This window comes from Vidua macroura, chromosome 1 (genome assembly GCF_024509145.1).
Source record: "Vidua macroura isolate BioBank_ID:100142 chromosome 1, ASM2450914v1, whole genome shotgun sequence".
Classification (NCBI taxonomy): domain Eukaryota; kingdom Metazoa; phylum Chordata; class Aves; order Passeriformes; family Viduidae; genus Vidua; species Vidua macroura.
Genome location: NC_071571.1, coordinates 18,143,604 through 18,155,947, shown reverse-complemented (window position 1 = coordinate 18,155,947; position 12,344 = coordinate 18,143,604). Strand labels below are relative to the sequence as shown.

The 12,344-nt window shown below is 35.8% G+C and overlaps 1 protein-coding gene across 3 annotated transcripts in view; it reads right to left on the bottom strand.

Annotated features, from left to right (window-relative positions):
* The window catches only part of PIP4K2A (phosphatidylinositol-5-phosphate 4-kinase type 2 alpha), a 108,154-nt gene that overhangs the window by 41,291 nt on the left and 54,519 nt on the right, over positions 1-12,344 (bottom strand). For all 3 annotated transcript variants that reach the window (XM_053970631.1, XM_053970616.1, XM_053970623.1), the window contains exons 2-3: positions 9,526-9,623; positions 8,329-8,425 (exon numbers count right to left, since the gene is read on the bottom strand). In XM_053970631.1, the coding sequence (XP_053826606.1) occupies positions 8,329-8,425; positions 9,526-9,623 (195 nt within the window). The remainder of the gene's footprint in view (positions 1-8,328; positions 8,426-9,525; positions 9,624-12,344) is intronic.

Here is a 12,344-nt window from a genome sequence, read left to right as displayed (position 1 = left end):
TTTTCTGCAAAGATACTCATGTACTACTTACTTCTTAACTCTAATCTTTGCAAGTGCAGCAGGTCAGACTCTGTCACTCCTACATCCAAATTTCAACTTCTTTTTTTAAAGACTACTAGCATCAAAACTATATATACTATTAGCTTCAGGTATAAAACAAACAAATGTCAAAAAGAAGTTAGAACTCTTCCGTAACTTCTTTTTATGCCTTCTAATTTATCCACCCTAGGGTGCAGTTACTCCTAGTCTGAAGTCCCCCTAGTGCTAAACTCTTGTCCTCTTTGACCTCTTGTTCCTTCTCAGAGCTACCACCTCCCTGAACAAAGCCCTCATCTCTGTAGTTCTGCACTCCTTTTTTAATCATATAAGTATTCATCTCACCATATTAAAAGGATCTTGTTTGGACAGGCTCAGAATGCCAGGTCAAAGTGGGTTTTGTCCAAAATATTTGACTTTATTCTGCTTCAACATTTGAACGGATTCTGCATCCTCTGCAAGATTTCACTACATGCAATGTCAATTGCTTGTTGACAATTTAATTTTGACTGTTATTTAATTATCCATTATTTATATAATTTTTGGGTTTTTTTAAATTATAAAGCTCTACAATAATTAGTATTTTAAAAATCCAAGACACAAAATATCACAGCAAATAATTTGTAAGAAGCATTCTCAAGCATCCTTAGAAGCCAGCTAAAACACTATCTAATGCTTTATCCTTTGGAAGTCAATTTTTACCTTACGCATTGGTCAATAAAAATAGCAAATTACTGTAATTAAATAACAATGATATGACTTATATTAGTTACACCACTAGTAGATATCAAAAAAACTAAGCTAATTTCCAGAGAGGCTTTCACTATTTCTAAGAGTAACAAGTTAAGCTTGTTTGGAGCTATTTTATCTAATTGAAACTATTTTTGTGAAGAAAATACATGGAGCAAAGCCACTGAAGTACAGGAAGAACTTGTTCCCCATCTCACATCATAACTGCAAGCTATATTTATAACTGGCAAACCATTGCTCCCCTTTTCAAAGACAAACTGCTGGTGAGGCTCTTCTTCTCTGCCCACTTTGCTTAAAATGTTCACAGCATGAATTTTTATCTCCACAGTGGGAGGCCAAGGATTAGCCCCAGTTTCCAAGAGGGTGGAGAGATTTAAAGGTCAATTTAATTAGCTCATTCTAATCTCTTGCACGCCTAATGTAAATGTCATTGTTTTCTAACTGCTACTTTAGCAGACAAGATCGTATTTTAGAAACTTTGAACACACGAACTATGTGTTGGATGTAATACAAATACTCTGTGTAACTAATTTAAAAAGGGATCCTAATAAAAATTGCCATTGAGTCAGACCTTTTCCTAAGGAAGAGAAAAAGGGTAATAGGAAAAATCTGGTGGTAAAGCATGGAGAGCTTTAGAAGAACAGTAATCTTTCAAAGTGACTGGCTTAACAGCTTCTCATTGATTTAAATCTTCCCGATTTCATGACGTCTGGACAAAGGCAAACAATGGTTTCTGGCGCTGTGATCTCATCCAAAAGCTGTGGAAAACTAAAATGAGCTTTACAAGCTCAACGTACCTTAAAGACAAATAAGATCACATCCCAGACTATGTAAGAGTGCCTCTGGCCAAGCTTTGCATGAGCAAATAGGCAAAAACAGGTGCACAGATGATGCTCTGCAGTGACTGAAATCATAGGTCAGTGGAAAAGCCTGACAGTAGCTCATGGCTGTTGGAGGATGATGTACACATGGTCTTGGCTGTTCTTCTGCAGCAGAAGTCACAGTGCTGCTCTCTGGACCAGGCACAGCTTCCCAACAAGACAAACCTGGAGCTTCCCTCAACCTTTTTTTTACAAGACTTAGAAATCAAGGATGATGAAATTAGACCAGGATTACTGATTAAGAAGGACATCAGAGAGACAGTGTCATACAACTGACATAGATGCTCCAAGGTTATTTGCTATAATTTGAAACAAGTAGCCCACTCCTGAGATGATTTTCAGGACAATGTTTTGCCAGTGACTTGTAGAAGGAAGGATGGCAAAGCACTGGATTTTTTTATAAAACAGAAGCACCAAACCCAGAGATATCTGGGTGGTCATACAGGGACAGGTAGGGGTGACTTTTGGGTCTATTTTACATGGACACAATGTTCTTGCCATTAAGCAGGTGCTTATCTGGAAACCCTGTTGCAGAAACATGACCAGGCAACACTAATTTCTGACACTGGAAGGTCTATAAGGAGTCTGACATGGAGAAAAGCATACCTGACCTACCAGTAACATGCTACAAGCACATTCAGGGGGTGTAGCCTTCCCTGCCTTCACCACATATATGGACAATTTTGCATGATGATTTCTTGACAGCTCATAAGCATGGCTCTCAAAAGGCCCATGGTGAATGCAATGGGACCCCCAAAAGATGAAAACAGGACACCACTAGTCCTGTGCTGCACTCATCAGAAATACAGAGTTCCTTTTATGATCTTGTTAAGATGTGGATGCAGACACTCCAAACACCTATAAACATTTATAAAGAAACTGTATTCAGGGAGTGATTACTATGGAGAAAGATGTGAAAAACTTATTTTTTGCATTGAGCTATCCTTCCAGGAGAAAGGTTATGGGTTCTTTAACTTTGTTGAATAAGAGTTCATGAATAAAACATAAGGGTCTTTCCTAAATCAAGCTATCCTATTGAGACCATAGATCTGGATTTGGAGCTGTCAGCTTAAGGCATGCACTTGCTTTGGAAAGAGTTAGGGCTCTTTTTCTGGGAGCCTTTTCCCTTTAGCCCTGCAAAGCTTGGCTTAATGCCTTCCTTTCAATATCTGTAAGAACTCAGGAGTACCTATCAGTTTGTTCTTTGGATGTTGCCAGCACATGCTAAATTACTATTTTCCAGTTTGAATGCCCGGTTGTGAATGATACTCAGTTTAGGCAAGGAACAGCCAAAAGCAAGGCAAATTAAATCTTTTCTAGGGAAAACCGAGAGAAACCACAAGTTAGAATTTCTGTTGCTATATTTACTAAGGTTAACTCCCACCATCACTAAATTATTATTTGGGCTGACACTTAGACCACTAAATCTTAGAAGATTAGATTTAGACTGAAAACTTCATTTTTTATGTGCTGGAAAGGTTACAAACAGCACAGGTTTTGTAACTACAGCTGGTTCAACACTTTACTACCACCACAGCATATACTCACATTAAACAAGATGTCAGCAGATCTGAATGTCTTTGTGTCAATGTCCACTTGGGATCCACAAACTGTATACTCTGCTATAGGAATCTCATCTGAGAGATCAGGAACTTTTCATGCACTGACAGACTTACCATGCTAAAATAAAATTACTAGCATTGGTATTTTCTTTACAAGACAGTTCTTGCTTTGATAATTTTACGGAATTAATTGAAGAGATTGTCTTAGGGATAAACTCCAACTCCTAACATAGGTTGTTGCAAGGTTGCTGACCTTGCTGTCTGTAGTTTGATACTGAAGGTGGCTTATTCTTTCCCAAACCAAGGGCCAAGAAATAAAAACATGAATTTTAGTGCAGAAGCACCAGCTGAGAGCACCAATTAGTACTTGTTTGTCTGAAGAAACATCATCTTGGATTGCAAAGTATGTTTTAAGTTCTTAAGATGATGTCTTAGGACTGCATAAGTAATGTAAAATGAACAAAAATGTTTAGAGATTGATTAAGAATTTTGATGATCTGAAGTTTAAATACCTCAAAAGAAAATTATATTGAAGGCTGACATCTAAAAAACAAGCCTAGAATTTGCATTTTTTTCCTGATGCCTTGTTATGAGTCTAGACTACAAACCCTTCTGCATAGAAAGCTCTGCGAGATACTGAAAAGTCTCCTTAACAGCCTTATCAGGTTCATATGATACAACTGCATATGGTTTGTTATTAGGGAAATTGCTTAAAAGCAAGAATTCTCATTAATTTAGATTTCATGCTTTTATACAGAAAAGTGCTTAGAAAAACATCAAGTTAGGTAAATTAAAAAGAACTTACAGAACCATCTGCTAAAAGTTCTTTAAGAATTCTTTGTCCTGTACAGAGAATCTCTACAAACTGCTCCTGCAGACAGGAAAAGTCAGATCTGAGCCTATTTCTTACTACACCAAGTACTAGAACTTGAAGGGAGGTCAGTTGTGCTCTCCCTCATCCCCAGTAGAAGGCTCATGAGGTACACTGGGACATTGGTGCCCTCTGGTATGAGCAATTGTACTTGATTGGGCAAGAACCCAGTTTTCCTCTTTTGCTTAGCAGAATCCAGATGTAGGATTCAGCAATAACTTTAAGCAAGAACAGATGTGTTGGAGCACAGTAAGAAAAGTTCCTCCTCCCAAAGCAACAGCAGCAGAAGCATTTATAACAGTAGTAGATCCTATTTTTCTACAGATTGCTGGGGGTTGTTAGCTGAGCTGCGGGCCTGTGAATCTTTCATAATTTTTTCCGTTTACAGAAGCTAACCACGTAATTCTTCTAACAGAACTCTACTCTTGGATCTTCTAAGATAACAAAGTATGTCAACTGACTTGAGAAGCAACCCTGAAGAAAAACAGGGTTCCCCCCCGCCCCATTAGTTGGGCAGGGGGGAACAGGGTGGGGAGGGGCAGAGGGAGTAGAAATCTTTCTGTAGAATAACCTTTACACTGTCTAAAGTTGAGGGGGATTGCAGAAATTAAAATTAGCTTAGTGAGGGACTTTACAATATCTGTTTTCTAATCAATTTTTTCCTTTTCTACTAGAAACAGTTAATGTTCTCAAGTAGTCTCCCATGAATATTAGAAGAATTCTTTTTCAATTAAACAAGAAAATACTAACAAAAATACATAATTTACCCTATCACGGCAGAATCTGTCATTACTTAATGCTCTGTCTTCTGGAATTATTTTGACACTTGAAAAAGTAATCTTCAATCAGAGATCCATACGTACTTGTAACATCCAACAGAACAAAGCAAAATAATAGTCTCTTTCCCTTTGATAATTTATAGTCTTTGTAAGTGGTTAAAATGGTTTTAAAGTTTTTCCATCACTCAAATGCAATGTTGATTCATACCAACTGATCATCAGTTGTGTTCCCCCTTTTAAGAAAAAACAGCCAGATCAGTTTTTAATTTAATGCAGCAACTGTTTTAAAATTTTTTAATACAAGAACAAAGTTTCTTAACCTAGATTAAGGATTTCATTTATCATAACAAGTTTGTATAGGCAATCTTTGAATGAAACTCAAGCTTTCACTAACTTCATACTATATTTTCTACACTGCTGTCCATTATAAAGCATGAAGCACAAAGAAGTCCACACTGTATTAGCAACTGCATCTCCACAAAGCTTCAATCCCAGTTCAGTACTGCATGTTTCTTAGAGATGACCAACTAGCTACAAAATATAGACAGAGCAGGACAGATTACCAAAAACATCTCTAAAAAGAGAGTTGGTTTGAGTCATGTGAAGGAAGGGAGGTCATTCCAGGAACTGTAATTGCCATTACTAGAAATGGCTTCCTGTAAGGCATGAACCATACACAATTTAAAGAATTCCTCTGACTCCTAAGTAAAGACTACTTGTAGGAAAAAGCCATGTACTTTGTGAGACTTAAATCTCTCTTCAGAAACATAAGGAGATCTCTGTAAGACCAGTTCCACATATTAAGTATCCCACATGTGAACTAAGTCTATGTGTTAAGCAGTCCACAAAATTACTACAAAATGAGAAACACAATGTAAAGAATTAAAATTAGTACAGCCCACTACTCAGAGCATACACTACCAATTTTTTTCATGAGGTAGGTTTTGTTTTTTTAGTGCTTACTCATAAGGAAAGACTATTTGCCCTCTGGAACAACTCATCAAGGATATCAGCAGAACATTCTGAAAACAAAGGCATTTAAAACAAATGTTCTTTGAGACTGTGACTGATGTATCTGACTAATGAACAAGGTAATTGGTGTATTTCTCTAAACTGATCCTTTCTGGCTCAATAATGGGAATGACATTGTTCACAGTTGACTAGGACTCCTTTCCTGAAAATCACTATATAAGAAAAACTATCAGAGAACGTAACTTGATATTTCTTCCATAAGCTTTCCCTTACTTCTACACTGCAAATAATTTTTCAATTTCAGGTTTGATTCTGAGAATAAGACAATCATTTTAACCAATAATAACTGGAATAATTTCCTTGAAGATAAAGGTTATCTGAAAAAAGGTATATTTATTAGATTCCCTTTTTAAATCACAGAGACTGTAACATTAAAATGAAAACTTCTAATTTTAATAGGGATAATCCCTATCTTACATGTGAGGAGACAAATTTTCTTTATGGTTAGTTCTGTAAAAATAATTTAATTTTGAAAGTGAGTTCAAAATACATTAATACTTTGAGCATTTAATTTATTTTCTTTTTAATCAGATTAGTCCAGTAGAAGAAGAATTCAGAGTGATAAATTGCTTGGGCAGAGGAAAAAAGCAATAGTGAAGGCAGACATTGTCTTCCCTTAAGTTAAAATTAATATTAACTATCTTCTGGTTTTCACTACATATGCTTTAAATACTAAAAAAACATGAGATTCTTTTTATAATACATAATTTTGTTGTATTAAAAACTAGGATGTAGTTACATGTTCTTATTTTGGATTGTTGATTGGTCACATTACCAAAACACATAGCTACAAAGAAGTATTTTTGGTTTTAATCTGAAAATACAGACCGTTTATCCAGTGACAGTTACTTAATGCCATTTTATCATTGTTATCGTGAATAAATCCAAACAGCAGTATAACATAGTTACAATAGGAATTTCTCTTGCAGAACAGCAGTGCAGATGGAAACATTTCAGTGCTGTGGAATGCAGAATTTTTGATTATGCCAAATTTGCCAGTTTTAACTCACTATAGCATCTTAAGTCATCTAACATTTACTGAACTCTACCTTCCACTGTCTAGTAATGTCAGAATCCCATGTTCTAAAGATAGGAAGCATGAATTGACATCACATTTTAAAAGCAATCACACATCTTCCTTCTTTGTCAAGAAAAATGAAATCCTCATATAAAGGGATCAAGTAACTTCTCAAGCAATAGGATAACGCCTTGGTCCAAGAGCAGAACTGAACCAGGAATGCAATCTGATACATCTATTTAATCTGCTGGCCTCAGTCTCGATGAATTTCCTTTTAAACAGTTCTTCATAACTAAGATAATGAAAAATCATGGAACACGATCATGACAACTCCAAAATAACCAACAATCCTCTTCTCCACTGACTGGCAAAGTGTCTTAGCCAGGTTACAGTGGCTGTATACTGAGATTCATAACCTAATCTCTGTCTACACCCCTGCACATTTCTAATACATTGTTTGATCCTGAAAAGGGGCAAATTGGTAAACAGGATTGTTGAAGGACTCAGATATAGATTTTGGCTGCAACATTCAGCTTGCTCCATTGGCAAGAATGAGAGTGTTATTGTACAAATGCTTTTTGCATCATTTGTTTAGCTACTTAAAACCATTTCTTAAAATTTCTCTTAATATATTTTAGTGACATTATAAATGTAACTGCAGCTCACATCAAAATAGTTTAAAAAAGCAAAAAAAGTATGAGAGAAAGCATTAATGGGTTATACAGCAAGCATTCTTTAGGACAGGACATCTTGCAGTGTGACTGCAGAAGGAATTATCTCTGCGACTGAAATGCTGTGCATTAGGAACTGTTAATGGAAAAGGGAACTGTCAGTAAGAACTGGCAAATCAGGTTGAGGCAGAGTTCAGGGACTTTATTTTGCAAAGGCAGAAAGAAACTCTGACTGCATGGAACAACCCTGCCAAATCTAGAGCAATTTCTTGGTTTGCTGTATCTACTTTACACAAGCAATTTGTTTCCAGATCCTCGTAACAACAGGAAAACGAGACATGATGAAGCAGGATGAAGCTGGCAGGCCATAGGTCACTCTTTTGTAACCAAAAAAAAGCATGAGGGAAAAAAAAAAAAAAAAAAAAAAAGGCTGTGGTCATTTCAGAAACCACATCTCCTAGAGACAGAACACTGAAGCAACTGTTATCTAAGCGACTCAGCTGAATACAGAATCTCTTGCCAGAGGTGTCCAGACGTTATTTTTCCTTATTGCAAGAGGTATTGCCCTGCAGCTTCAGTAGGTGTGACTTACATGGAGGCACCCTAATGAGAAACACAGAGGACTAAAGATGGCAGAAGGGCAGGAACCAGAAGAAAGCTGGGGCAGGCCAAAAGGTTAAACAGAAATGTGCATTTTGCCAGTCTAGGCTTTCTCAAAGTGAACTTACCTGAAAGTCTTGATCATCAATTCCAAATCTCTCTCTTAGATTGCGGAAAACCATTGGACAATATTCTTTAAATTTGAAATGACTTGGCATGTTTTCTCTGAAAGAAGATAAAACCAATTCAGCTTCATTACTGTGCATATATAATAAGTAACTTGAGAATTTTGTCTCAAAGGTGTTCACAGAAAGCTCAGAGTAACAATTCTCTTACAGTTTCTCTTATAATGCTTTCTTTTTTTCACTGAGATTGGGTTATCTTGTTTTTCTTCACAACGTTTAATGAATGTTTATTAGCTTACTATAATATCATTATGTTGTAACTAAGGAACTACAACAATGATGAAATGAACACAACCTGTATTTTGACAGTTCTGAAACATGGACTCAAAAGAAGAAAAGAATGCTTTCCCACTGCCCTAAATGTACTTCAAAGGTGAAATCCTAGATTGGAGTATACAAGAATTACTATACCATCTGTAACATCAAAAAGTAATAAGTGCCAAAACTTCAAGAAAATTTGACTAATTCAATACAGAACTAGTTTTAATATCCTAGTGTTCATTTTAGACTTATACAACAGAAGAGTTATTTTTACATTTGTAACAGAGCTGAAGACCCAAAGTAGCAGAATTTCTTTTCCATATATATTCTTGAATAAAATTCAGGTTATACACAAACCAATATTAATAGTTTTGTATGTCTGTACATACTGCACATGAGGCATTTTATTTTTAAGAGACAATAGATATTACATTAAATTACCATAATGCTTTTGAAGCTCCTATATGATGGGTATGATTTTGTATTATGGAAAATAAAAAGCTGAACATTATTTACATTTGATATAGGTTTTGGATTCTCATTCATATTCAAATACAACACTTAATAAAGAGCACATGAAGTTATATTTTGAGAAAGACATAAATAAATGCTTATAAATAAATAATCACACCAAGAAAGGATCACCTTCAGTAACTAATATACTCATAAGGCAATAACAAACCATATGGTGGAAAAAATTCTACCCAGCAGCCTTTGCTGTTGCTTTTTAGAACAGCACAGACGGTTATGTTTATCTCAGGATTAAATTAATCATCAAAACTTCAGTTCCGTGCACTGAAAAATAACAGAGTTCATAGTACTTCATAAAAATACCACTACCACTATCCACTTCTACACAAAACTGTTACTTGTACTTACTTGTTGAAAAGGTGATTATCCACCTTTATCTTTGAGTAGGCTTTGAAATCATCTGGCATCAACATAACAGGGATTTGAACATGGCTCAGTTCATTGATCTAGAGAAAACAGAATATATTTAGTTGCTGTCTCTGCAAAGATGCTACATATATGTCTTAATTCTGAAAGTCTACTATTTCCTGTCTATATATACCAGGATTGAAAGCAGGTAATGGAAGAATGTAAAAGCAGTGTTATTCTTTCCAGATCAAACACAATCTCAAGAGTGACACTTTGGAAGAGAAGAAACAGTGTTCCATATTTAGACTTGTTTCAGAAATAAGAAAGTGCTTTAAAGCACACCTGGAGTGTACTTTTTATGGAAGGTCAATGACAATGCCAGCAAAATACTCTCCTATGCCAACACATTGTTCTTGTTTTGTCAGTCAAGCTAGGCTTTCCAAAGATAATTCAACTTCTTTATTTCCAATGACTATTTATCCCTGCAGCTTATGAAGAAATCTTATATGCCTGTGTCTTGAACTGTTTGTAGAAAACAAAGTGAAATTCTGCATGCACGTGATTGTACATATTTTCAGTTCAATAAGCAGAAGTTTGTTTCTTACAGTAGTGCAAAACTCAGATGAGTTTTTATAAGTCACAGTATTCAGGCATTTCTTTGATTGTTCACATTGCACAAACAACTTAAATAGATAGATTTTTGATTTCTTTGATTATTCACACTCGACAAGCCATTTAAACAGATACATTTTTGCTTAGAAATAGAGGTGCATGTAAGTCCTAAGGTTTTCTTTATTTTCTTACATTTATGTGGACCATCTACTCTTTCTAGCTTTGAAATTAACATTGTCAGTATTCTCCAGATTAGGATTTTTCCACTTATATTTGTAATTTACTTCTGACCACATCTCTATTATAAAATGTAGACAACTTTACCATGACCTAGTTTGGAGGCATGTTCTTAGTAGTGCATGTATTAATCTACCCTTACTTAAGTTTAACTAGAACATGATAAATACAAGACAGAGAATTATTAAGCTTGCAATGGTCCTTTCAAACGAGGAATGAGATACCCATTACAACAACAGTCACCAAATACTCATGACATACGTTTTATCCATGTTTTCATGGCACTCTACACCCTGGTTATGCATCTTAATTCACCCAGTCAAATATTTTTGCTCATACAGAGCACATTTTTTTCTCAGCAGTTTTCTACAGGGTTTAGAGGGAAGCCCCACTCTATAAAAATGGGAATGTACACTGGGGCTGGATGTAGCAACATAGGTGTGCTCCTCTGCTCCCTAGCACTGCTTATCCACCGGTGTTTTCCAATTAGGAAGATGTTATTTGCCTGTAAATGCTACCCTGCTTAAGAGAGGCTTTTGGAGAGACCTTCACTGAAGCAGCTATAGGTTAAAAATACTGGAGGGAAAAAAATGCACTCCCTGCAGGCATGACCTTTAGAAGAACTGAAGTTAAACAAAATAGGAGAAGAGTGAAGACTCTTCTAGTTCTTAAGCAGAAGAAAGAAACCTTCCTTCTGGCAGGAAGGTCAGGCGGTCTCCTTACCTTTCAATACTTTAAAGCCCCAGTAATGTTCCCTGCTATGTCTCATTTTTGTCATTCAGATCATACAACCCACATGAAAACTGCAAAGAATGCTTCTGTGGAAAGACCTGAAAAGTTCTTGATAGAAGCATGGCAGCTCTAAGCAGATCAGAGAAAGGAAAGAGAAAGATGTCAGGGATGACCTCAAAGTGCTCCACTCCTTGGTGTTGTAGGGAGAACACTTGTCTTAACACTCTCCAAAGGGAGAGACAAAAGAAATTCCAAAAGATTTTTGAAAACACAGCTGTACAAGACTAATAAATCATGATGACACCTCATTAAATACAACATAAAATAACAAAATGCCGACTGAAAAATCACTACATCCAACATACACGCTCTTTACTGAAGTTGATACCTCTGTACATCAATCTCACCCTGAAGTCACAAGGCAGCTATGAGTCTGCAGAACCAGTCTAGCTGCTATACAAATAAAACTAGGAACACGTAGATATATTACACAGACATATGAAATTCTAAATTTGTTTTACAGAACTACCATCTCTTTCAGATTGCCAGATCACACAACAAATTTCACACTTGAACGAAGAGTAGCAGAAATGTACATGCATATACATTACAGACAAAAACGATCCCAAGAACACCTTCTGCTGAATACTGTAATAAATGCTGAACTCAAACATCTTCAACTACCTACAACAAAGTTTGCTTCCAAATTTGCATTTTAGATTATCGAAACTGCATTGATCAAATTTTTATGTGTACTTGCTTTTCTTAATTTGCTGATATGAAATTTCTCTGCATACATCTATAGATTAGCTTTCATGCTGTGGATATTTATATTTGTGCTATGAAATGGCATACTTTTATTTGTGTCTGTAGGCCTTACAAGCATCACCTACACAGTGGAATGAAAAAGTCTTTTTATGTGCATACTTTGGGGATTCTTTGATTTTAAGAAAAAAAATCTGAAATAATTCTCCTAAGAATTCCCTACAAGATATGAATGTACACTCTCCCCATTCCTCAGTCAGAAGGTTTGATGGTTTAGTTTCTTTCTGGAGGGATGAATTTTTCAGGGTGCTTTTTGGTTTGGGTTTTTTTTTTTTTTTTTTTGTTGTTGTTGTTGTTGGTGTTTTTGGTTGGTTGCCTTTTTTAAAGATTCATCCAAATCTAAGGTAAGTAAAAGTAATTTCTCTAATATTTTTGGGAATTCCTCTCCAGCAGTGTAGGAAGATAAAGCAGGT